Below are 24,794 nucleotides of genomic sequence, written 5' to 3' on the forward strand. Positions count from 1 at the left end.
CGTCATCTTCTTTTTCGCTGTTAAACCTAAATATCCAGAGTATGAATAAAAATTTTGAAAATTTGAAAATAATGTTAGAAAATTTAAACCACAAATTTAGTGTAATATGCCTAACAGAAACCTGGTTTCAAAATGGAAATGATTCAAACTCAAATTTTTATTTATCGGGTTATAAATCAATCCATCAAGCAAGGGAAAAGGGCATCGGTGGAGGAGTGTGTATTTTTGTTATAGATTTATTTATTTTCAAAAAGACAGAAAACCTCAGCATAAATAATGCAGATTGCGAGTCGTTAACTATTGAAATAATCAATCAAAAAGCTAAAAATACTTTCATTACTGCTCTATACAGACCACCTAATGGCACTTTCGAACTATTTCAAAAACATTGGAGCGCATATTACCTGACACAAGTAAAAACATTTACTTAACGGGTGACTTTAACATAAACCTTTTAAATACAAATTGCGATTCCAACGTCAGGCGCTTTATAAATACACTTCTTCAGCACAGTGTTATACCGTTAATAAACAAACCGACGCGTGTAACTCCTTTAACTTCTTCAATCATTGACAATATTATAACTAATAACTACATGATTTGTAAAATCGAAAGTGGTATCATAAAATCCGATATAAGTGACCATTTTCCAAATTTTCTGATAACTAATCGCTTAACCATTGAAGATAATAATTCCTTTACCACCTATGTCAAACAAATAAACAACAATTCTATAAAAAAAATTTCGCGATTTGATTCACGAAACCAATTGGGAACTCATAGCTGAGTGCAACGATGCGAATAATGCTTATGACCTTTTCATACGCTTATTTTTTAAACAATATGAAAAATCTTTTCCAAAGACCAAGAAAACAATTCATTTTAAAAACCTGCTTAACCCTTGCATGACAAAGGGCTTAAAAAATCTTCTAAAGAAAAGCGTAAGCACTGCGATAATTTTTTTAAAAATAAAACTTTAAATGATGAAACGAAATATAAAAAATACAAAAATTCATTTGAAAAATTAAAAAAACAAATTAAAAAAAACTCAATAGAAAATTCAATAGAAAATGGTAGAAAAAAATTAACTCCTTCGCATATAAAATTTACAATCGTTATTCGCTCCCTAGCGGATTATAAAATGTGGTTCAAAGTAAACTCATAAAAGTAAACTCATAAATTTGTCATTTTTTGAAATTAAATTGTCGTTATTTCAAATACGAAACTCTAATTGCTCTCTAGTTGATTGTAAAACGTGATGCAATGCAAACACATAAAGTCTATTGAAAATTCGAAACGCTAATTTCTCCCTAGGGGGTTGAAGAAACTCTTTTAAAAAGCTTGCGCTAACAATGAGCATAGTCATTATTCTGATTGTGATGTAAACAATACTAATAAATCGATATTAAAATATGGATAAAGCCGCATTACTTAACTTATTGATGGTCTCGTATGGAAATGCTCATCCCGATAAAAAAAAGGCTAATATCCAGAAAGAAGTCCATAGTATATGGAATTCATTAGAAGAAGAGAAACTGGTGCATAAGGATCTTGAATCAAGAGTAATGTATTTAATCAATTTTCTTTAATGAAAAGGCAATGAAGTTCAAGAGCAAGCAATTATTATTTTGGGCAAATACTCCAAAACAGTCTGCCCCCACGTATACTCCACTTGAATTTGACAAGAATTCCTCACAGTTTGTTGAGCCCACCAATGAGCGATCTGTTATTAATGATCAACAAAGTGCAATAACTTTGAGTTTGTTGACCACGAATAATCACAAAATGCAAGAACAGTGGCTCAATTCTGAGATTGCAGCTTTAAATTGTGAAGTTGCTGGACTGAAGACTAGAAAGAGAAGTGAATTCATTGCTGAAGCTGAGGAGGATGATTAGAAAAAGAAAAGGAAGAAACTAGCTCATCTATGTAAAAAACTGGCCAAAAAAAGTATGATCAAGCTCAACAGAAGAAAACTAGAGAACTGAAAAAAGCTAGAATGGAGGAAATCTGCTTGGAGCATCCAGAAGTCAAAGAAAAACCGAAAATCAGAAAGAAACCTGGTCGACCGTCATTAGAAGTAGATCAACCTCTTCTTTTGAAGGCGATTATGGATATTGCTCTCCATGGTTCGTCCACTGATGAAAGACGTCGGTCAGAGGTTCTTCTGGTAATGGTAGCTTAGCTATGTTTGTTAATATTGTATTTGTTAGAATTTTACTCTTAATTAGTACTTGCGCTATTGTAAATATCCTTGAAATGTTAACAACTAATTTCAAGATTAGATTTGAATATAATTTACGAAATAAATCCCGTTTTCTGTAAAGAAGTTAATTATATTCAAATATATTTCTTTATTATTTAGAGCATTAAAACTCTCGACAAATTGACATCCGAGGTGAACAAAATTAGATTTGCAATCAGCAAGAACACTCTCTATACTCGTCTACTTCCGAGAAGTTACGGAACATTAGAAGGCAAAAGGCGCGTCAAAACTTGATCAGTCCTCAGAATGAATCTCATTTAAAACATGTTGACGGACTCTTTTGCAGTTCAACTATAATATATGTGGAAGAAGTTTGTTCTATTTTAGGGCCAGATGAAGTGTGTTTAATTAGCCAAGACGACAAGGCTAGAGTGCCAATTGGAATCACAGCAGCCAAAAAACAGGCGCCGTTGTTGATGCATTTGGAGTACCGGGTAACTCAGGAAATCAGGAAAACAGGCATCCTTGACCGCCTTCGCTCGTGGTTTAGACTTTCAACTCTTGGATATCAAAGAATTCGACTCTATTACCAGAGATCCTCAAACTAATATGGTTAAGCCTATCGTTGTGTTTAGCGTCGATGGAGGACCCGACGAAAATCCCAGGTACCAGAAAGTAATTGAAATTGGGATTCACCATTTCTTGAATAATAACCTTGACGCTCTTTTCATCATGACTAACGCTCCAGGCCGCAGTGCATTCAACATAGCTGAGCGACGAATGGCACCTCTAAGTAAAGAATTATCTGGGGTGATTCTTCCGCACGAACATTACGGAACTCATCTTGATTCTCGAGGTAATTACATTGACAAAAGTTAATTTGTAAAAATGTTAATATAATTTTTAATCTATAATAACCAACATATCTTTTTAAATCAGGTAGGACATTAGATGAAAATTTAGAAAAACAGAACTTTGGTTTTGCTGGACAGGCTTTGTCTAATATTTGGTCTGATCTACAAATTGACGGTTATCCAACCATTGCAGAGTATATTGATCCAGACAAATCAGAGCTAGAGTCAAGGAGCCTTTTATTACAAAATCAACGTTGGATTGCCGATCATCTTCGTACAAGTCAATGTTTTACTTAAATTGTGAAATGTGAAAATCGTTCTTGTTGTCCTGTCCCTGTCAACCAAATGAGAGACGGGCTTAAAGCAGTAGATGTCTCAGAAGTAGCAAAAGAATTGTTTCCATCATCCGTCTTTATGCTCATCGCATCAAACACTGAAAGTATTCTTTCTCGTACTGCGAAAGGATTTCCAATATTGCCGTATGATGTGTTTTGTCCATCAATTCAGCCTAGCCTAGCTGATAGAATCTGTAAAAAGTGCAATATCTACTTTGTCTCTCACGCTATGTTGAAAAAGCACGCTTCTATCCATTCTTCTGCTATAACACTCCCTCTAATCAAAAGGATCCAAACCTGTTCGTATCGCTGCCAAGCGTCAGACAGAATTTTTGGCAGTCATCGCCTTGCAGAAGAGTTCGGAAACTGCTGAATGGTTACATGAAAATGAAGTTGACGCAACGAATTTGATTGTACCTCATGAATACGATATCCTTTTAGCGCGCGGAGAGCATTCACTACCTATTGTTTCAATCGATGATCACTTCAACAACCCATGGGAAGATTATATTAAAGATATATAATACTATTTGCCTAGTTGATTATTTAATGAGATATCGACTATTATATAATACAATTTGATGAGATCTACTACTATATAAATGTATAATTTAGCCAGAAAAAAAATCAATGGTTTTTAAGCATTTTTATTGTTTTTTAGGAGGGAGGGGGGGGGGAAGGAGTTCACAAAAACTGACATCATATATAACGGGGAGTTGGCCAAAAATTGACAGTTTGACAAAGGGGGGAGGGGTAGTCAAAAAATTTTGAAAAAACACTGACATCATTTATGGATGACCCCTTATGGATGATTATATCATTGGTTTATTTCTACTTAAAAATTTTTAATGTCACGCTAATCTCTCGTGAAACTTATTGCAAAACTTCAAATGAAAGGGGATTTGATGATAAGACTACAGTCTTCTACTTGCTCCTGTCATTATTCTAATTCTTATCTAATTTATAAATGTATTAAAGCTAATTGTATATAAAAGTGACGAAATAAATAAATAAATAAAAAAAAGCCTTAGTATTAAATACAAAATGAAGCAAATTCGGCTTGCTACCCGCCATCATCCAGCATAACGATAATGTATAATGATAGTTTAATGATAAATATAAACGCCAGTATAATGATAAATATAAACGCAAAAATCAATCGCAAGATCTCTTAGACCATACAGTATGCCGTATTATAAAGATAAAGTCACAATCGACAAATTACAATTGTCTTAAGCTGTTCGCTAAATGGGGACGTGATGGATCCTCCCGACAAAGTGAGTATAAACAAACTCTACCGGAAGAAAACGAACAAATATCGGATGCTAATTTATTTATAGTTTCCCCTGTTCCGATTCGACTAGCAGACAAAGAAACTTCTGCAGTTATATGGCAGAACCCTTCTTGCTCATCTGTTAGATTTTTCAGATTAATTTTATTAGAATTTGCAAAAGAAAATGCCAATAAAAACTACAGTGGTTGTCAGTAAGATTGAAGCCAAAATTAATCAATTGATTCCAATTTTTGTTAATTCAGAAAATAAGCAACTTAAAAAAAAAAGTCTAAAAAACGTTTCCGAGACGTGCTTGGTTTGCACATTGATAAACCTTGTCAAGATTCTGGTACTACATACCAACTTCGGTCTATAAAGTACTATAGTAAAGTATACATGGTACTAAAATAATAGAGCATTATGCAGTTTTGCCTATAGGATAATTATCCAAAGAGGCTCAGGAAGCCAATAAAGACTACAAGAAATATAGGTTACATCACACAAGGTTCCATACTATCAACAGGAAGTCAATAAAGACTACAAGAAATATAGGTTACATCACACAAGGTTCCATACTATCAACAAACAAAGATGTTCTGCATATTATGTTATATACATTTGATCCTTATATATTTAGCTAAAATAAACCAAGTTTTTTAATATCCAAATAATTGTTTGACGAAGCTAAAGAATTGTTGGAAATAGAAGGTGATGAATTTTTAATTATTAATAATAATTTAATTTAGGATTATTAATAATAATTTAGTTTTAAACTTATTTTAAGCAAAAGTGTAACTTTAATTGTTATTTTAATATAACTGTATAATTTGTATGAAATTTCGTATAACTTTATCTTTGTTATTTTTTTTACAAAATGTTTGATTTCTTTTATTACCTAGATACGTCACAAATACGTGAAAAATATCAAGGCGAAAAATCACATAACAGAATTATTGATTTTTGAAAAAATACCGGTTGGTCCCATTGTGCGTTGTAGTGGTGACAAAAAATACGAATAATCTTATCTACTCATTTGATAATGTTATGTGACTACATTAAGGTTTAATTTAGATTAGTAAAAGCCCATACACTTTTTTTTGTTGTATTTTGGCTGGCGCGATGTAATTTTTTGGTCATTTTAGTGATGGCAAAAGTATGGATTTTCAAAAATTTTGAAAACAATATTTTTAATTTACTTTAAATCTGTTACTAATAATCCTTTTTTGCAAAAAATTTTGTTACTTATAATCGTTTTTTGCAGGGAAAGTTGAAAATTGTTTTTTTTTTTAGAGCTTTTTATCAAAAAGTGCGAGAACTTAAATGGAAAGTTTCGAATTGACCATTTCATACGGCACTGTAGTATTGTAAGTATTCACGCTTACGCATAAGAGATACTGGAGTTTATGTGTTTTTGGACAAATACGTAACTTTTAGGACCATCGTTTCTTTTTTACTTTACGAAGAAAGCAATAGGTTGTATGAATTGCAAAGATTCCAGTCAAAATTGATCAGATATTTTTAGTCAGATTTTTTTTCAATAGTTGCATTTTTTTCAGAATTTATAGACTGTTTCTAGAAAAACGTTTTCTTTAAACAGTCATGATTATAGGCGACGCTTTTAGTGTCTTGAATGTTCAAATACTTTGCGTCAATATGATTTCAAATATTTTGATAATCGATTAAGCAATCCTTATTTTGTCGGCGTTAGACAATACCCTGACGAAATAATAATAAAGCCAGATGCATATCTGGCTTTATTATTATTTCGTCAGGGATAGTGCAACTCCGCGTAACTAGCATTGAGTAATACCGCGTATCTGCGCTACAGATATTAGGTCTTAAAGTTATTAATTTATTTACTCAATATTAATTGGCTAGATCTGATACGCTGTATTATACAATGTTAGTTACGCGGATTTACACAACCCCCGACGATTTACCTTTAATACAAGTGCAATTATTTTTAACTTATACTCATTTTTATTTTATACCCAATTTATACCATTTATCAAGATAATTTTTCATGAAAATAAATGTTATGCTATGTAAAGATAAATTTCATCATACTTAAATTATTTAGAGTTTATTTTAATACACTATTATTACAAATATAATAATTAAAATAAATAAACACTATTTATCTTAGATTTATAGTACAAATCAGATTCATAAAAAAAAATTGACATAATTTTTTAAAGATCTTTATATTGCCATAGTTACCATGCATGCCATGATCAAAAATTTAAGATTTTTACCACATAAAACGTTGTAAAGAATGATCAACCCAACTGAAAGGTTTAAACAAAAACATATAAAATGTAAAACCGTTTACAAGTAAATACATAAAATATTCAAGAGCTAATTCTTTGAAACTTGAAACAGGAAGATGAAGTTTAAACAAAATATATGGCACAATATAATATCGAAATTCAAGCAACTTTTGAGGAATCAACACAACAGAAGCGCACAAAATAAAAAGGAAAATCCATATTTTCTTATTTGATTTACTCATCTCATTGTACATAATCATCCAACTAAGAAAATACGCAGGTATTAGCATGTAACGGGAGTACCAAGATCTGTTTATGATCTTTCTCCAAACATAGAATGTGTAATGTCTATTATCGGCTAAGAGGTATCTGTGAGCCATAGTGAAATGATGCACCATTAAAAACATTGCAACAAAAGTCAAAATGCAGAACCATATGTTTCTTTTCTTTATCGAAACTACAAATTGTTTGTATCTCGTCAATAAATGACAAGAAAAAAACATAACAAATATGCTAAAGTAAAGAATTTGTGGAAAATTCAAAGAAACTTCATGATTTGTTCGATCTCCAACAACCAGTCCATTATTTTTATAAACAAATACTACAAACCCAACAAACACCGACAGATATGGATAAAATGTTAATAAAAGTTTCCAGAAGTTGTTCAGGCCACCCAGTATAACATCAAATAGAGCTTGCAGTAAACCACGATCATTACTTTCAGTTAAATTCTGAGCGCTTAAAAATTCCAAACAGCTATTTGCGAAAACAAAAAAAATCCAAACAACATTTGTTTGACGGAAAAAAATAGCCACAGTTCCACTTACTGCAGAAAAAAAGTGGTACTTTTTAAGTGATAATAAATAACTTAACAAAACAAAACAAGTCGAACCTACATCTGTATAGTAAAAAAATGAGAAAAAATACAACAAAGGAAAATTTAAAAGGGTTAACGCCATTGCATCTGCTTTAATGTTGAATTCTTTTGATAAACTTTTCTAAAAGAAAAAAACTATTTTTATATCACGTAAACAAATATATTTTAACATATTTAAAATATATATTGTCATCATTATCATCAACATCATCATCATCATCATCATCATCATCATCATCATCATCATCATCATCATCACCATCATCATCATCATCATCATCATCATCATCATCATCATCATCATCATCATCATCATCATCATCATCATCATCATCATCATCATCATCATCATCATCATCATCATCATCATCATCAGCAGCAGCAGGCTTCCTTTTTTTAGCCTTTAGCCTTCCTTTTTTATGCTGTTTCTCTAATAATGCTCAATGCTCAAACGAGCTATCATCTCTATTACAAGAAATCAAAACTCATTCTTGCTTGGCTTCTTATTTAACAAGTTGCATCCTTTTTTTGTATCTGTCCCTATTTATTAAATACTGGCATAAATATATGCCAGAATTTAAACAATAGTAAATGCAAGAATAAAATTATAATATATAAAGAATTATAAATTTATTTCTAGTCCAGGCTATCAACTCCTGCTAAATCTTACAGTTTTGCCAGGGCAGGATTTGCAAAAAGTCTCATTTTTAGCCGGGGCCGGGGCTCTGGCCACTTTCTGCCAGAGGAGAATATACTATTGTCACTTTAGCCGAGATCATTACTCCTTTTTTTTTTCATTTAATTTTATTTGAAGCTTTCTCTTAACCTTAAATTCAAAAACGCAAACCTTGCATAACAAGGCCTCTGCCTTACAAGTAAATATCTTTCTGAAAAGTCTTACAAGTAAGAATTTTTCTGAAAAGTCTTACAAGTAAGTATCTTTTTGAAAAGCTTTACAAGTATCTTTCTGAACTTTTTTTTGTCTGAATAATCTAACTTTTGTCTTTTTTTTTTGGTACATCCTATGACATTTTGAATTGCTTATTTTTTATCTTGTAATTTTTGTAACTTTTTCTTCTTATTTGCCACTATTAATACTGTACTACAAAGTTTAAAATAAAAGGCCACATTCACAAAATTCGATGTTTGTTGCCTTAATTTTAAATTGTAAAAAGCAAATAATATGAGTTGAACTTTGATAATTTGACCGTCAAAAATACCTAAAATATGTACCTTGATTCCTCATTTTACATTTAAAAAATTTGAGTGAAATTTAAATCCGCCATATAAAAGACTTTCAAATTTCAGATTTGAAATCTCTCATAAAGTTTTTGGAAAAATACTAAACCTGCATAAACTAACACAACTTAAAGCTGAATATCTCAAGAACCAAAAGAAGTCGGTTACTCAAAAGAAGTTGGTTACTCAAATTTTTAGAATTTCTAAATTTTTATAAACCCTCTTACATATGAAAACAAGCAAAAATAAAAAAACAGAATTTTGTATATATTACACGAAAAACCATATATGAAAAAAGTAAAAAAAATTAATGAAAGTATAAAAATTAACTTTTTATTTTAGACAATGAATCTTTTTTTAACTTGAACAAAAGCACGCTTGCTGGTAACAATTGATTCTGTACTGAAAATTTTAAAGCTTATCTATAAATAATATTAATCATAATTTTAAGTCAAAGTTTGAGCCAAAGATTTTTGATAATTTATAATCTGTAAGATAAGTTTGATAAGTTGTTTCAGCTAAAAGTTTTAGTAACCATAGTAACCACCATTGTTTGCATCATCAAAAATGGTAATAAATCAACATGTTAGAAGAAATATTAAGCAATGCCTTCATATATTACTAGAACCATAAAAAAATACAAAATTTTTCGAACCTTTGATCAAGAATCATCTCAATCTTTGACAGCAAAAAAAAAATTAAAAAAATAAGTATGTGTAAAAAAAATGAGAAACCTGCTAATGTCCCAGAGGTTTGTCCAATTTAAAACTTTAGAGAAACTTTAAACACCTAGTTTACAATATTTGATAATCCAATAATCCAATAAGATAAAAAAAGCATAGTAAGGATAAAAAAAATTAAAAACTTTTTGGAGAAACTGTTTCAGAATGTCCAAAATTACCAATAAGCAATAGAACTCAAAAAATTAATGTCATATTTTATTCAAGTCAAATATATAACAATTTTAATGTTGTATTAACTGACCTATACGGTTTGGAAGGTTCAGGATTAGGATTGGGATTATATTTTTCATTTATTGTTTTTACTTTTCTTTAAAAATTCAACTTTATGCAAAAATAAAAAAATGTATAAGATAAATTCACAACATTTTCTATCTTACAGCCAGAATCTTAAACTTCTGTTTAACTCTTTTTACAACAAAATTCCACCGAGAATTAAAACAACAACCTTTTTTTTTTGGAAGTGACAGAAATCTTTCTCAAAATTAAATTTCCAATTTCCACTAAAAAATTATGAGTTAAAAACAGAAACGGTGAACTATGGGGTTAAATGAACTACATTAATTCTTAACTTTGTAAAAAAGACTTTTATTAATTATGTTTAAACTAAAAAATGACTCTATAAACTCTCCCTATAAATTTTAAATTGATTTTAATCACACTTTCCAGCATTTTTTGGTCTTCGAGATATCTGACTTTCAGACATGGAGCTAACTCCAAATATCTATATGTTTATACTTATGTCAAATAAAGATGCTTTGCAAAAAATTGGGGTTATTGGAGCCTGAGAACAAAAAACCCCAAAATTTTCGCTCCCCCTGCCCCAAACGTGAGTGCAAATTATGAGGCATTTTTGTTCCCAGGCTCCAATCATTGCAATTTTTTGCAAAGCATCCTTATTTGACATAAGTATAAACATAAAAATGCTTGGAGTTTGTTCCATGTCTGGAAGTTAGTTATCTTGAAGACCAAAACATGCTGGATCCACCCCTGCAAGCTGGAAGTTCTTTAAAGCAGTGTCCATTATACTATATGTAGAAAAGAGAGACCCAAGCAACATTACGACAATGTGATAATGGTTGGAGGTTGGCTGTAAGACTAGGTCCCACTATGTTTACAACGCGTTTTTGCACCTTGTCTAAAAGAGAAAGGCATCATTGGAAGATCAGCCTCAGATATGGCAACAGTATTCCATACAAGGATGGATTTGAGATTTATAGAGATAAAAAATAGAATCCAGACTTAGAATGCATCGAGCACAATAAAGAGATGCAACTTTAGCAGATGCTAAAATTGCAATGGATATGATATATGGTTTCCAAGAAAGATCGGAAATAAGAGTTAATCCTAGAAGATGAGGGATAGATGACTCATCAAGTACATTACCATTCATAAATATAGGATGACCTAAATTATTGCAATAATGATTGGCAGATTGGTTGTTATCAGAACTAAAGTTCACCAGCCACTGTGAGCCCCATGCTGTAGCAGAAGTGAGATCTCTTTCAAGCTCAAATGCCCCCATGATTCGGGTTGTCAAGAAAGCAAGTTGGAAAATTGACTATTTGAGAAATTGAGAAAGTCATAAGTAGTGGGCCTTAATGCCTGCAGAGTCATTGCCACTAGACCCAGGCCATTCAGTGTGATGAGCATTAAAGTCACCAACAACAATGATATTGGCTGATGGATAAAGAGAGAGGACTTGGTCAATTTGATCAGAAATAACATTGAAAAGAGTGCAGTCTTGAGATGAAGGAGAGCGATATAGAACAAAGAGAAAGGCGATAGAGTGAAATGCTGCACAACAAAAGCACATAAAAGTATAGTCTGTGGATTCAAACCTAGTTTCCGGACAAATGGGTGAATTCTTACAAATGTAGATGTCTAGGCCAAGCATGTGACTATAGGAGTCTTTACAAATTAAAGGAAGATAACCATCAACACTATGATCACAAGATAAGACAGTTGAACTCAAATTAGTCTCACAAAGAGCAATTAGGTCTGGTGAACTTTGCAAGAGATAAAACTCAACAGAAGAAAAGTTACTTCGAAGACCACCAATATTAATGAATGATAGATTTAGAGAACTTGGTGATGACAATGGTTTTTTGTGTTTTATAGTTTTTGGTACTTTTCTCATTTTTAGATTTGTAAAAGAACTTGAATCAAAGCATAGATAGAAATCAGTACACCTTATTTAATAGTCCAAGCAATTGCCTCATTACTATTATTAAACCCTAAGCTGTAACAAAGGGTTTCAAATGTGGCCTCAACAATGCACACCAAAAGTAGGAACAAGGATATGATCCATGCACAACATGGCACTGTTAGTACTCTAATATTTTACAGCTGTTGATGGAATCAGCTTCTCTGACAGCTACCACAGAGTTTGGGAAACTGGACTACCAGCCAGCCTCAGAACCATAAAACTGAGTTTTAGAGCAGTACCCTCATTAGGAGATAATAGAATGAGTTGCCTAGTCATAAAAACAGAAACACATGCAAAAACATGCCTAGGAGGACTTCTACAAGACAGTAGCTGGATGCATTTAACATCTGCCCAATATGAATATTTTTATCGAGACACCTTTACCCTTTACTCAACCAAGAGCCCCAAGGCAGGGGGTGTTTTAAGCTGGAGCTGGCTTCTCCTAGCCTTTGCCTAAAAAAGTATCTACAAGGCAGCATGACATAAAACAGGTTGTACTGGGTTACATGTTACCAGTAGCAGGACAACCTGACCTTAATTGAATAACCGGACATAAATTAACCTAACCTGACATAGATGAAACAATTGGCCGCAATTCAAACAAAAAAATGCTGCAACAACTTGAATAACTCCTCAAATTACCCAAATGAGGCTTTAGTAGAAAGCAACAATTGCAACACTAAGGTCAAACTCACCTTTTTTTCACCTACCAGGAAGAGATTGGTACAAGTTTTAATAAACTAATGTTATCAGTTACAATTTGAGCATTATAGCCGCTAGCAACATTTCATAACACAAATGTAGAAAATCAATGAAATTAGCTTCTCTGGAAAGTGATCATGGCAAGCAAAACATAGTTTGAAAGGCACTGTGATAAACAACCATTGAACTGGTAGCAATTAAAAAATCAATTATACAGTTGGAAATTGCATTAATGCTGCTAGTAATCATTTTGTGTCAATTTTTTATTTTACACATTGTTTTTAAAAAAATTAAAAAAATCTTAATTGGTCTAGACAATGCTGTACACTACAGTGGAGTGAAAATAACCTTTTTCAAAAATAAAACTATTCTCCTTGATTTCTATAAAAGATTTTTATAATATCCTAAAAGGCCCTACTAAAATAAAAAGCTGTAGGTCCATGCAGGATTCCTACATAGCCTCATAGGCTAGCACACCACTGTTTAAATGAATTTTTGAAATGGCAGAATTGTACATCCAGTAAGTCACTGCATGAACTATTTATCTTCCATCCATCCAGATGAAGAAGTAGCAAGTACAGTAGGGTGGAGTGAAAAAATTTTTTTTAGAAATTTGTTATTCTCCGTGATTACTATATTAGTTATAAGAAAACTAAAAATATGAGACCAAGGTAAGCAAAATTGGAAACATAACTTGCTTTTAACAATTGTAATAAAATAAAGTAATTGCGTCAAAGGTTGAATTAAGCATTACAACAGTCTCATGGGTATTTGCAATCTTAAAATTATTTAATTAAAAGATCGCGATCTCTGATTTATAAGTGATAAAAAACTATTTCTTTAAAGTTTATTTATTTTTTCAAGTAAATTATTAACCCAAAAAACTATTTAGTTTAAATTTTTTATTCTCAATCAAGTTTATTAATTTCATTGATAACTTGATCATTTAATTTCTATGTAACCATGGAATTGAAAAAATGCCTTAAGTTAAAATCTTAAGTTTGTTATCTGACCATTTTATGCAGTCGAATTATATTCAAAATGATAAAAAATTATTTTAAAAATTTACTTTTTTAAAAAGTTTTACAATTGAATCAATCTTTGGAAAAGGAAAAAAAAAATCTATTCTTAATTAATAAAATAAAATTAAGTTATACTTTTTAAATAGATAAAGATACAGGTTCCCCTAACAAAAGAGATTGTCAATAGACTAATTAAAGTTTTTTCTTGTTAAATCGAAATTCCAAGTTATCATATAAAAAGTTATTTTAAAAAACCTAAATTTCAAAGCATACAAATTATTTTAGACAACAAAAGTAAAAAAAAAAAGAGTCTGATTTGTTATTATATTTTTAAGCAATATTTTCAATGCTGATAAAAACCAGCTTTTTTTATAAAGCAATGTAACACAAATTAGTTTAAGTTACATACATAAAACATTTATTCATTAGCCTTCAAATCAAGTATAAATGGTAAAATCCAGCATAATAGCCTTTTTCAGAAAAATCTCACACGGGCTTTTTAGTGCCAACACATCCCTGCACTTAAAACACCATCATCTCTACCAAAAGAATCTAAAAGTATAACCACCAGCAGCATCAGTAACTACACCCGTGTAATTGCTGCCTTCGGAATCTAAATAATATCAAGCATCAGGATATGCCGTTTACCATCTACGCCAAACTCAACTCTGGCTATTCAAAAGGAAATTGAAATAAAATGCAATCAGCTTAATTGTTTACTGCAGCTTTGCAACTAATGTTTCACCTACAACATGTTAACACTAAAAAACTGAAAAATCCTGACATGCCAAAATTCAAGTGGAGTGTCTATAGCTTAAAAATATTTAAGAGATTAAAAGATGTACAGAAAAAAAAGTAAAGCGAGCTACAAAACAACAACGATAAACAGCAAATAAAGCAAGTAACAACTCCAACAACAACAACAACAACAGCAACAACAGCAGGTAAACAAATCAGGTGTAAAAAGTGCTGAAAAGTTTTTTAAGTTTTTAAGACTTCGTCTCTAGCTGTCTTGAAGGGTTTGCTTATCTAGGGAAAATGCAAGAAGTTTACTCTGACTTTAGTAAATGCTAAAGATGGATATCAATAAAAATACTCTTATCTTTGCAAATATTGCTTGCATCCAGATATTAAATTGTAGAAGAACTTTCAGGCAAAGATTTTAGGGGTAAGCAGAAAACTTCTAATAACAAGTCCTGCACCCACTCTTTATCTAATAGACATAAATGCAAACCTGTACTATATTGTATTTACTCATCAGTTTTGCTTGTGCCTTCTTGGTAGTTCATATGCAACTCTTTATGTAAACCTAATAATAAAAGTGCAGCTCTAAAATGTAAACCTAATAATAAAAGTGCAGCTCTAAAACTCGATTTTATGGTTTTAATGCCGGCTTTAGGTGTGTATTGTTAAGGTCATGTAAAATACCTTTGTTCCCTCTATGAGTTGATGAGCAGAAATAAGGCAAACTCATTGTTTACTGCCTAAAGTGTCATATTTATCTATGGCTGAGTAAAGTTCTCTGAAACATCTTCACTTCATACAAGGCTGCAAGCAACCACAATTAGATTTGGAAGTTACTGGAATTGAAAAGATAAAGTTTATAGAGCAAAATAACGATTAACATACAACTTAAAAGATTGTAAATTGTATAAAAGATGAGACTTAATTGAAAGACAAGTAACACGAGAATGAATTTTAGTGGATGGCACAAGAGACACTAGCTCTTTAGAGCAGTGCCCATTATAGTATTTACAGAAAAGAGAAGCAACATTATGGCAATGTGATAATGGTTGGATGTTGGCTGCAAGAGCAGGTCCAACTATCTTTAGAATGGATTTAGCACCTTGCCTAAAAGAAAAAGGGTATTGTTAGAAGATCTGTCCCAGATATGGCAACAGTACTCCATACAAAGACGGATTTGAGGTTTATAAAGATCTGAAAAGAATCCTGAGTAAGAAAGTGGCAAGCACGATAAATTCACCTGGTTGTTGTAAAATCTGGAATAAATACTCAGAATATTTATGCGCTTTTATTTAACCCCTTTTCATTCAATCACTTTTTTTTTTGTTCCTTATTGTTCCCTTCTTTTTAAAACAGTAATCTTCTTGATGTTATTTCAAATCAAATTGACCAATTCTCACTTGACATTAGCAAAAACACTGTTTAAGTTAGCACAATGCCTAAGCATCATATCTGAAACATCAAAAAACACTGCCTACACTACTGGTCAAAAGGGAAATTTTACAAAAGTTAATTTGTTTGTTCCAATGGCTTTTACTATTTCATAAACTAATTCTCTTAGTAAAGCTTTAGTGCAAGTAATATCTAATATTAAAAAAAGTTTTTATCAAAAACCAATTTATTATTGACAAAGCAGTTTATTATTGACAAAGCAATTACTGACAAAATGTTATTTTTTTATCAGTCATTTGAGACAAAGCTATAGGAAAGACAAATCTAAATACCTACAAACATTTGACTTTTATAATCAATTGCTAAGAAAGATTAAAAAAGAAGTTCTTAATATTACAGAAAAATAAATTGATAATCTCAAAAAACTTGCTCTAAAAATTTATATTAGGTACAATACCTAACACAGTAAATTTTTTAATTAGGATTTTTATATATAAAATTTGATAAATTTCTCTTATAAATATTTTAAGAATTTAATTAATTTCAAACTGCAGAAAAAAAAGATAGCTATTAAAAGATTTTTTTTTTCAGGTTTATGTTTTTATGTGAATTTTGATCAGCACAAAATTCATAAACCATGACTAGTTTAAGTGTTTAAAATTATGACTTTATTTTTTTAGTTATTGTGGCAAAATAACTAAAAAAATAAAGAAAAACTAAAACAAGGAAAATGAGTAGAAACTATATGAATTTGAGAAAAACAAAGAAGAAAGGTAACTAAAAAACATGGTGCAATATAAAAATAAACAAATAAAGGTTTTAAGAGTAAATAAGTACAATAAAACAACTGGAATGCAAAAAAATAAAAGGAATGTAAAAGATTTATTAACTTAACAGAAAATTTAGTATGATATAAATGTGATTAAATTTTGGTAGGTGGAACAAGAGGTAATAGCTCATTTGAGCAGTAAGTTTGTTAATTAATAACAATACATTTTTTTATTTAATAACATAGTTAACACAAAAACCAAACTATGCTATTTAATAATCTAGTTATCACTAAAAACTTACTAGTATTTAATAACAAATTTAATAAATAAAAAAGTGTTGCACATTTACACTGCACCAAAGTTAAAGTAAATAAACTAAAAAATAATGATTTTTATTTAAAAGATTAAAAATGAACTTATTATCGGAAGCATATTTTTAGATTGAATAATTTCAAAAAAAAAAAAAAAAAAATGATAAACTTTGATATATTATAAAACTATTTAACGCATTCTAATCATCTAATTAAAAACTAAATTGAAATAACATAATACCTCCATAGCATTATTAGAACTAGATTTCTTATCATCAGAAGCCATTTTATTTTTGTCTGTTCTAGGTGGAGCACTCATATTTGATACATTTAGTACTAAAATTATTTCTTTTAAAACAAAAAAGCAACACAATGCAAATATAATGTTGGTGAATCTTAACCATTGAACATTGCAAAGTTCTACCAGAGAATTATTAGATAAAAAAGCAATTATCGACAAAATTGTTTGGCTTGTTATGTATAATCCAGGTAAGGTTGTAATTTTATTGTCCCAGTGTGTAAAATTACCATGACAAAAATTACCAGCTTGAGGTATGTGAAAAATTTCGTCCATGTAGGGATTCGGTTCATTTTTGTTTACTGCGATAAAAATTAAAGCTGTAGGCACAGAAAATATCAATGAAATAACGCCACGCTTGAATAACAATTCTTCCATTTTTCACTTTAGATAAATGGAAATGAGTGCAAATAACAAAACGAAGTCATTGGTCCGACAAGTTCGGATTTAATATGATATTGAGTGTTCGGATTTAGATCGAGCGGATTTTATACGATCGAGCGGAGATCGAGCGGAGATCGAGCGGAGATCGAGAGTGGAGATCAAGCAGATTTTATAGGATCGAGCGGAGAGCGGATTTGGTATATGAGGGGCTCATCTGCAAATCGCGCTAGGTCACAAAAATAAAAAAATTGAGTAAATTACATTTCTACATTCTAGATACTGAAATCTATACTCATTTAAAAATTATCTAAAATCTAATAAGAGACTCTAGGTCCTATAAATATTTAGGGAAAATATCACAACACTTAGTCAAACAGGGTTACAGTTTCCAAACGTACTAAGTCCGCAGCGAATCAAATGACGTTATGATTTTTTAGCAACCAATAAAAGGAGTGCTTATTTTAAAATTAGCGTACTTTTTGTTGGCGCTTCAAGTTTTATCTAATAGTTACAGTGGTGGCCAAATTATTAGACTAGGCAACAAAACCGAGATTATTTTCAAATGTACCTTGGCACAAATTAGTTATTAAATTAATGTTTATATAGTTACTGCATGTATAGCCCAATAATGCTAAAGTGATAATAAGTGCAATTTGTTTTTATTTTCGCTCAAGATCCATTTTATTGAAAATTTTAACTGTAAATTGAATATTAAAATTTGGTCACCTGCTATCTGTTAGAGATCAGTATTTTCTTATTTGTTTGATGTTTATGAGCAGAAATTAAAGGAAAATTTACATTAATAAGAGTTGCTTGACATTACATTAAGGTCAATCTTTTATTTATTTTTATTTTCTACATTAAAAATGAAGAAACATGTTTAATTAATAAAGCATTTTATCTCCTTTTAATAGATAGGAAAAGCTGCTGACTTGTCACCGACAAAATTGGCCAGAGTTAAGGTTTATCTACGAGAGACATCACTCACGCAAAAGGAGATTGCTAAAAATGTTGAAATAAGTCAGAAATCGGAATCGAGAATGAAGAAGAAGATGCAGACTGGTGATAAATTACGAGGCAACCGTGTTGGGAATTGTGGCAGAAAAAAACAGGCACCTCATGAAATGCTGTATAAGAAACCGTAGGAGACCCGGTGAAGAATTTCATCCTGGCTGTGTTGCAGAGACAGTAAAGCACCCAACGTATGTCATGGTCTAGTTAGTTATCTCTATTCATTGGCCTGGACGACTGTATATTGTTGAAGGCGCCATGAATCAAGTTCAATACAAGAAGGTGCTTGAGACACAACTGCTGTCTTAACTTGGCAAATGGTGTCGACGGAGACCGTTCACTTTTATGCAAGATGGAGCACCTTGTCACACCACGAAGACAGTCAAGAAATACTTAGCTGACAACCACATTCAGAGTCTGCCGTGGCCAGGTAATTCACCTGACATGAACCTCATTGAGAACCTGTGGGAGATTGTCAAAAGAAGAGTAGGAGGAGTGAAACCAAAAAACAAGATGGAACTGACTGAGGCTTTGATCAATGTCTGGCATCATGACGACGAAATCCGTAAGCTTTGCCCAAAACTTATTCATGGGATGTCTTCAAGGGTGGACCCTTGAAGGCATCTACTTAAAAGTAAGGGAAACCATACAAAATATTAACTGACATGTTTCAACAATTCGAACTTTCATTGCCATTGTAATTTATTTCATTTCCTATTGTTACTTTTTGCATTTTTATTAAAATTTTAACTTATTCTTATTAATGCGAATTTTAAGTCATTTTAGCATTTGAATATCAAGTCCAAATTTTGCATTGTATTTAATTGCTTTTATACGTAAACGGTTCAATTTTGTGCTTTTTTACAATAAAATATTGCGCTTCTAAACTTTTCTAATTTTTCAGAATGTTTTGAAGTAAAAATGTTGCATTACATATGAATAAATTTCACAAACGCATCAAAAATTGCTTTTAGCCTAATAATTTGGCCACCATTGTACATTTAAAAAAAATGACTGAAATTACTCAAGGTTTTATAGCTGTTGGAGAAAAAGCAAGCCACCGTGTTACTAAGGATAACGCAAGGAAAAGAAAACAAGTTGAAAGGCAAGTAGTATTTTCATATTGTGAATATTAAAAGTTTTATATAAAAAGAACCATACAAATTTATCTTATATATATATACAAGATAAATTTTTATCATTCGGTTTATATATATATATATACATATATGTATATATATGTATATATATATATATATATATATATATATATATATATATATATATATATATATATATATATATATATATATATATTAGGGTGATTCTAAAGACAACTTTTTTTGAAATTGTCTGCTGCCATCCCCTAAATGTAATAGCTAATAATAATAAAGAACTTTTTTTTTCAAAATATTAGGGACCTGTCTGATGTTTAAGGGTCTTGAGCGACTCCTAAAATTTTTTTTTAATTAAAAAATTTTTTAAATTTAGTAATAATTTATTACATACACCACATTCCGGGGGTGGCAGCAGACAATTTCAATAAAAGTTGTTTTTAGAATCACCCTAATATATATATATATATATATATATATATATATATATATATATATATATATATATATATATATATATATATATATATATATATATATATATATATATATATATATATATATATATATTGGAAGGGAGAGTCATTATAGCAGAAAGAAATCTATAGAACTTTATGTACCATTAGAGCTTAAAAGTATTAAAGCAGTATGGAAAATGTATGCAAAAAAAAAACCCAATCTACCAGAGACATGAGTTTTCTTAAAATTTTATAATCAACTTTAATTAAGGGTTTGGTTCTTCTAAATCAGATGCATGTTCATTTTGTGAATTTGAAACCAAATAAAGATTGAAAATAATTTAGAAAGGAAGAACAGTTTAACTACTGATTTAGTTATTTATAAGTGTAGAGTAAATGCATTCTATGATCTTTTAAAGGAGCAGAGAGATGGTTTAAAAATTATTTGCTTTGACCATCAACAAAACCAAGTCATTCCTAAAGTTCCAGATCAGCAAGCTTGTTACAGTAGACAACTTTACATATACAACTTTTGTGTTGTAGAAAACAAGAATAACGGATCATTAAATCAAGATAATGTCACTATCTATACTTGGAATGAGAATGATTTCAAAAAGAGTAGTTCTTCCTGTTCCAGTGCAGTATTTGACAAGCTCTGCAATACAAACATGGATATTTCCCAGAAGAGTACTATAATGTTTACAGTACACAGGGAAAAGTGAAAATTGCAGAAAGAGACTGGAGTGTGTTAGATTTTAAGTCAATATCTCTTAGAGTTTCTAAAAAACCATTGCCAATCAAAATTCAGGAAAATAAATGCTTTTTTATCACAAGAGGATCACTTAAAAATATTAAAGTCCAAGGAGAACTATATTTTAAACTTTGTTATAATCTGAGAACAGTTCTCAGATTATAACAAAGAGAGAGAGCGTGACTGTTTTACTTGTCCATCTCAGATTCAGAAAGGAGTCCCTGTTTCAGATGCTAAAAAGAAAGATATCAAAATTTTAATTCTTGTGCATGTAGGAGTGAACTGGTAGCAGGATAAGCGTTTTAATTTTTTAAAAAGTATTGTTAATGATTCTTTAATAGAAGACGCCTAGAAGATGAGAAAGATACTATATGCAGTTGTCTTGCTGAAGATGCTGTAAGCAGACATGTTTAACTTTTTGTAGTATTTCAAATTTTGTTTTGTTGTTGATCAGTTTCTTTACAAAAAACTAACAATATTTTGTTTTTCCCTTTGATTTATACTTCCTTTTCCGTTACTTTATTTATAGTATGATAATAAAAAACCTATAATTCACGCAAGCTAAATAAATCAAAATATTTCAATGTTTTTTAATAAACTAACAAGCCATGTGAATTTAACCAAACATTTTCAATATAATCAATCATAAGTCCAACTGACATTATCAAAATAAGCCAAATTAATATTTCAAACAGGTTTATTTCGAGATCCTGTAAAGTTGCATTTTTTTTTATGCACGTGATATTATGGCGTCCATTTAATGATGCAAATTTAACAAACATAATTTTTTTTGGAGCGCTAATTAGGCGTGGGCCAGTTTTACTTCAATTTCTCAAAATCAGTTTACTCGGACTTAAAGTGTTTTGCAGATGGGCTCCTCATATATAGTGTATAGACACGTGACTTTGAAAATCTTGCTATTATGAGAGGATAAAAATGTAGACAAACTGTTTGCGATATTCATTTTAAAGTGATTTGTAATTGTTTTAATTTCAAAATTTTGGTTTCAGCGTGGCTTAATAATCAACTTTTCATTAGTATAAACCTTTTTTTAATTTAAATAAAATAAATATCAAGTTTAACAACTTAAATATCTACTGTGAAGAAATGTCTTATAACAAAACACTTGATCTGCCTTCAAAAACAGAAATAATAAAAAAATTCTACTTATAAATAGTAAAGATCCTTACTCAATACCAGACAGCGAATTCAAAAACAGTGAAGAAACTTTTCCAGCTGTAACTTACGCTGATGTAGTAAATTATCTTTTATTTCACCAAGTTCTTGTATAGCTGAGGATATGAAGGACTATAAAAGCATATAATCAAGTGTTAGAAAGATGGGTTTGGAATGTGGGAGTTAATAGCATAGGAAGTTTGAGAATTGTAACGGGTGATGCAGAAGTTATCGGACAAATCCTAATTTCATTATTTGAGCATAATAATTAGTTTTTGTGCTTTTATGCGTAGGCATAAACGTTCTATAAAATATAAAATTTATTATTTGAAACACAATTATTTAAAATGAGGTTAAATGCAGCTGAACGAGAGTCTTTTCGAAAGCGACTAAAAATGTTTTTTGTAAATAAACCTAATATATAAAAAAATGAAATCGTAAATCATTTTGAAAAGGAAGGATTTGCTCGAAGTACAATATATGATAACCTAAAAAGACTTGAAACTGTTCAATCGTTTTCTAATAGAAACCATCCTGGTCGTCCGACATCCTGGACTTGAAAAAAGAAAGCCGAATTAATGAGACTTGTCAACAATCGTAAAGGGGTCAGTCGGAGAAAAATAGGTATTAAATTCGGTGTAAATCAATCGACAATTGGTCGTCAGTTAAAAAAAATGAATAATAAATATAGAAATAAATATAGAAAACGTGAAAAGACTCCAAAATAAACTATAGAACAGCAAATAAAGGCAAAGAAAAGAAGCAGGAAACTAGTTAACCAACTCTATAACACAAAATCGCTTCTAGTCATCGATGACGAAAAATACTTTTGTTTTGCAGGGGACAACATGCCTAGAAATTTTGGATACTACACAAACAACAAAAAGACATGCCCAGAAAGTGTTCGTTTTATAGGAAAAGTGAAATTTTCAAAAAAATTATTAATGTGGATAGCCATATCTGATCGTGGTAAGTCCGAGCCATTGTTTCGCACTTCCAAGGCTGTAGCGATCAATTCATCAAACTATATTAATGAATGTTTAGAAAAACGACTTCTTTCATTTATTCACAAGTATCATGGAGACTTTAACTATTTATTTTGACCAGATTTAGCAAGTTCTCAGATTTAGCAAGTTCTAAAGATTCTCTAAATTGGATGAACCAATATGTCTATTACGTTTATAAAGAATCCCATCCTCCAAATGTGCTTCAAGCACGACCAATTAAAAATTTTTGGGGACATTTGGCACAGAAGGTTTACGAGGGAGATTGGCAAGCTTCAACAGAGCAAGTTTTGATTGATCGCATTAAACTAAAACTACAAGAAATTGATTTAAACTTTTTACAGTCGCATATGAAAGGCGTCAGAGCAAAATTGAGATCAATTGCAGATGGTGGTGTTTTTTCATATAAAAAATAATATATTTTTATTAAAAGATAAATGCTTTGTTTAAAAAAGATATAATAGTAGTTTGTTTTTTTATTTATAAATAAGTTATTGACGTTTTTATTTTGTCCGATAACTTCCGCATCACCCGTTAATGCGAAAGGTAAGAAACAAAATATTGATAAAGTATGTACATATAATTTTATATTTTTTTAATGTTTATATCTATTTATTACTTTATAATTTGTATTTTAAGGTGTTTCATTCACAACGCCTTAACGAGGCCCCACTTAGTCCATGGATTGTGGCAGAACGTAGTGGCAAAATTGTATGTGCACACTGTAATTGCATAGCAGGTCTTGCTGAACACATATTGCTGCATTTCTATTTTGGATCGACATAATCGTCAAAATGCGAGATCCTAAAACAGTAACTGATATCTAGAACAACATTTAAAACAATAACAAACAAAAAAGATATATGTACTTTTTAAAGTAAAACAAAATGAAATTTGATTTATCAGTTCCCTTAATAACTCATTAACGAAAGTATACCTTTGTCAAATTTACTTTTATTATCAATAACTTGAGGAATTTACATTGCTTTTCTTTTTTTACGTCGTTTTAATCTGCTTTTAATTCTAAATCATTATTTAGTTTCATTGACATTAAACCTCCTTCTCTACTCATATATAGTGTTGGAACCCAATCTGCAAAATCTTTTTCAAATAGTTTTGCTGGTTTTCTTAAAATACAAAATGCGTAAATAAATATAACACAACATAAAAGATATTTTATAGTAAAGTTAAACTACAACCTATTTTCAAGACTTATATTCACAGTATATACAGTATCTCATCGTTGATAAAGTGTTTTCCACAAACTAGTAAAGTTGAAGCAATTGTTGACAACTGTTTTTGAGTTTAGTTCTGTTTAATGAAGCTAATCATTTCCTACTACGTTCCTCTGAAAGGGAGCGCGACTCTTCGTCATAAGAATAGTTGCATAACTTTTACCAGATTATAATAGTGGATTATAAAATAATCTTTCCATACATATTAAATATGTCATACTTTTTGATGAAAAAACTTACATATATTGTAATTAAAAAATTATATATTTTTGTTCGGAAAAATGTGTACCAGGCCTTAGTTGCATTGAGATTCTGGCGTTACTAAAAATGATGACGTAAAATGTCTGGTTAGTCTAAGGCTTGCAAAAGGCCTTAAAATCGCGCAACCGAATGGATTCTGACTAAAATAACAACAACAAC

At 30.6% G+C, this 24,794-nt stretch overlaps 1 protein-coding gene and 1 long non-coding RNA gene across 2 annotated transcripts; both read right to left on the bottom strand.

Annotated features, from left to right (window-relative positions):
* Window positions 1-6,736: 6,736 nt before the first annotated feature.
* LOC100197595 (dol-P-Glc:Glc(2)Man(9)GlcNAc(2)-PP-Dol alpha-1,2-glucosyltransferase) lies at window positions 6,737-17,687 on the bottom strand. The gene is made up of 2 exons (XM_065788967.1): window positions 17,184-17,687; window positions 6,737-7,934 (listed from the first exon to the last, which is right to left on the bottom strand). Exons 1-2 carry the CDS (start codon window positions 17,616-17,618, stop codon window positions 6,918-6,920), a joined length of 1,452 nt encoding a protein of 483 aa, XP_065645039.1. The 5' UTR covers window positions 17,619-17,687; the 3' UTR covers window positions 6,737-6,917.
* A 6,031-nt stretch (window positions 17,688-23,718) lies between these two features.
* Window positions 23,719-24,453, bottom strand: LOC136074946 (uncharacterized). Its single transcript, XR_010635585.1, has 3 exons — window positions 24,339-24,453; window positions 24,077-24,266; window positions 23,719-23,943 (listed from the first exon to the last, which is right to left on the bottom strand). It is a non-coding gene; the product is annotated as an uncharacterized LOC136074946 (long non-coding RNA).
* Window positions 24,454-24,794: the final 341 nt, after the last annotated feature.

Source organism: Hydra vulgaris, chromosome 01 (assembly GCF_038396675.1).
Source record: "Hydra vulgaris chromosome 01, alternate assembly HydraT2T_AEP".
Lineage (NCBI taxonomy): Eukaryota > Metazoa > Cnidaria > Hydrozoa > Anthoathecata > Hydridae > Hydra > Hydra vulgaris.

What these genes read in the sequence shown, in the direction of transcription:
- LOC100197595 (XM_065788967.1), bottom strand. Translation starts at nt 17,618, where the DNA reads ATGGAAGAATTGTTATTCAAGCGTGGCGTTATTTCATTGATATTTTCT. An exon ending in GTTCTAATAATGCTATGGAG is followed by an intron (nt 7,935 to 17,183) that starts GTATTATGTTAT and finishes TTTTTCTTTTAG; the next exon opens with AAAAGTTTATCAAAAGAATT.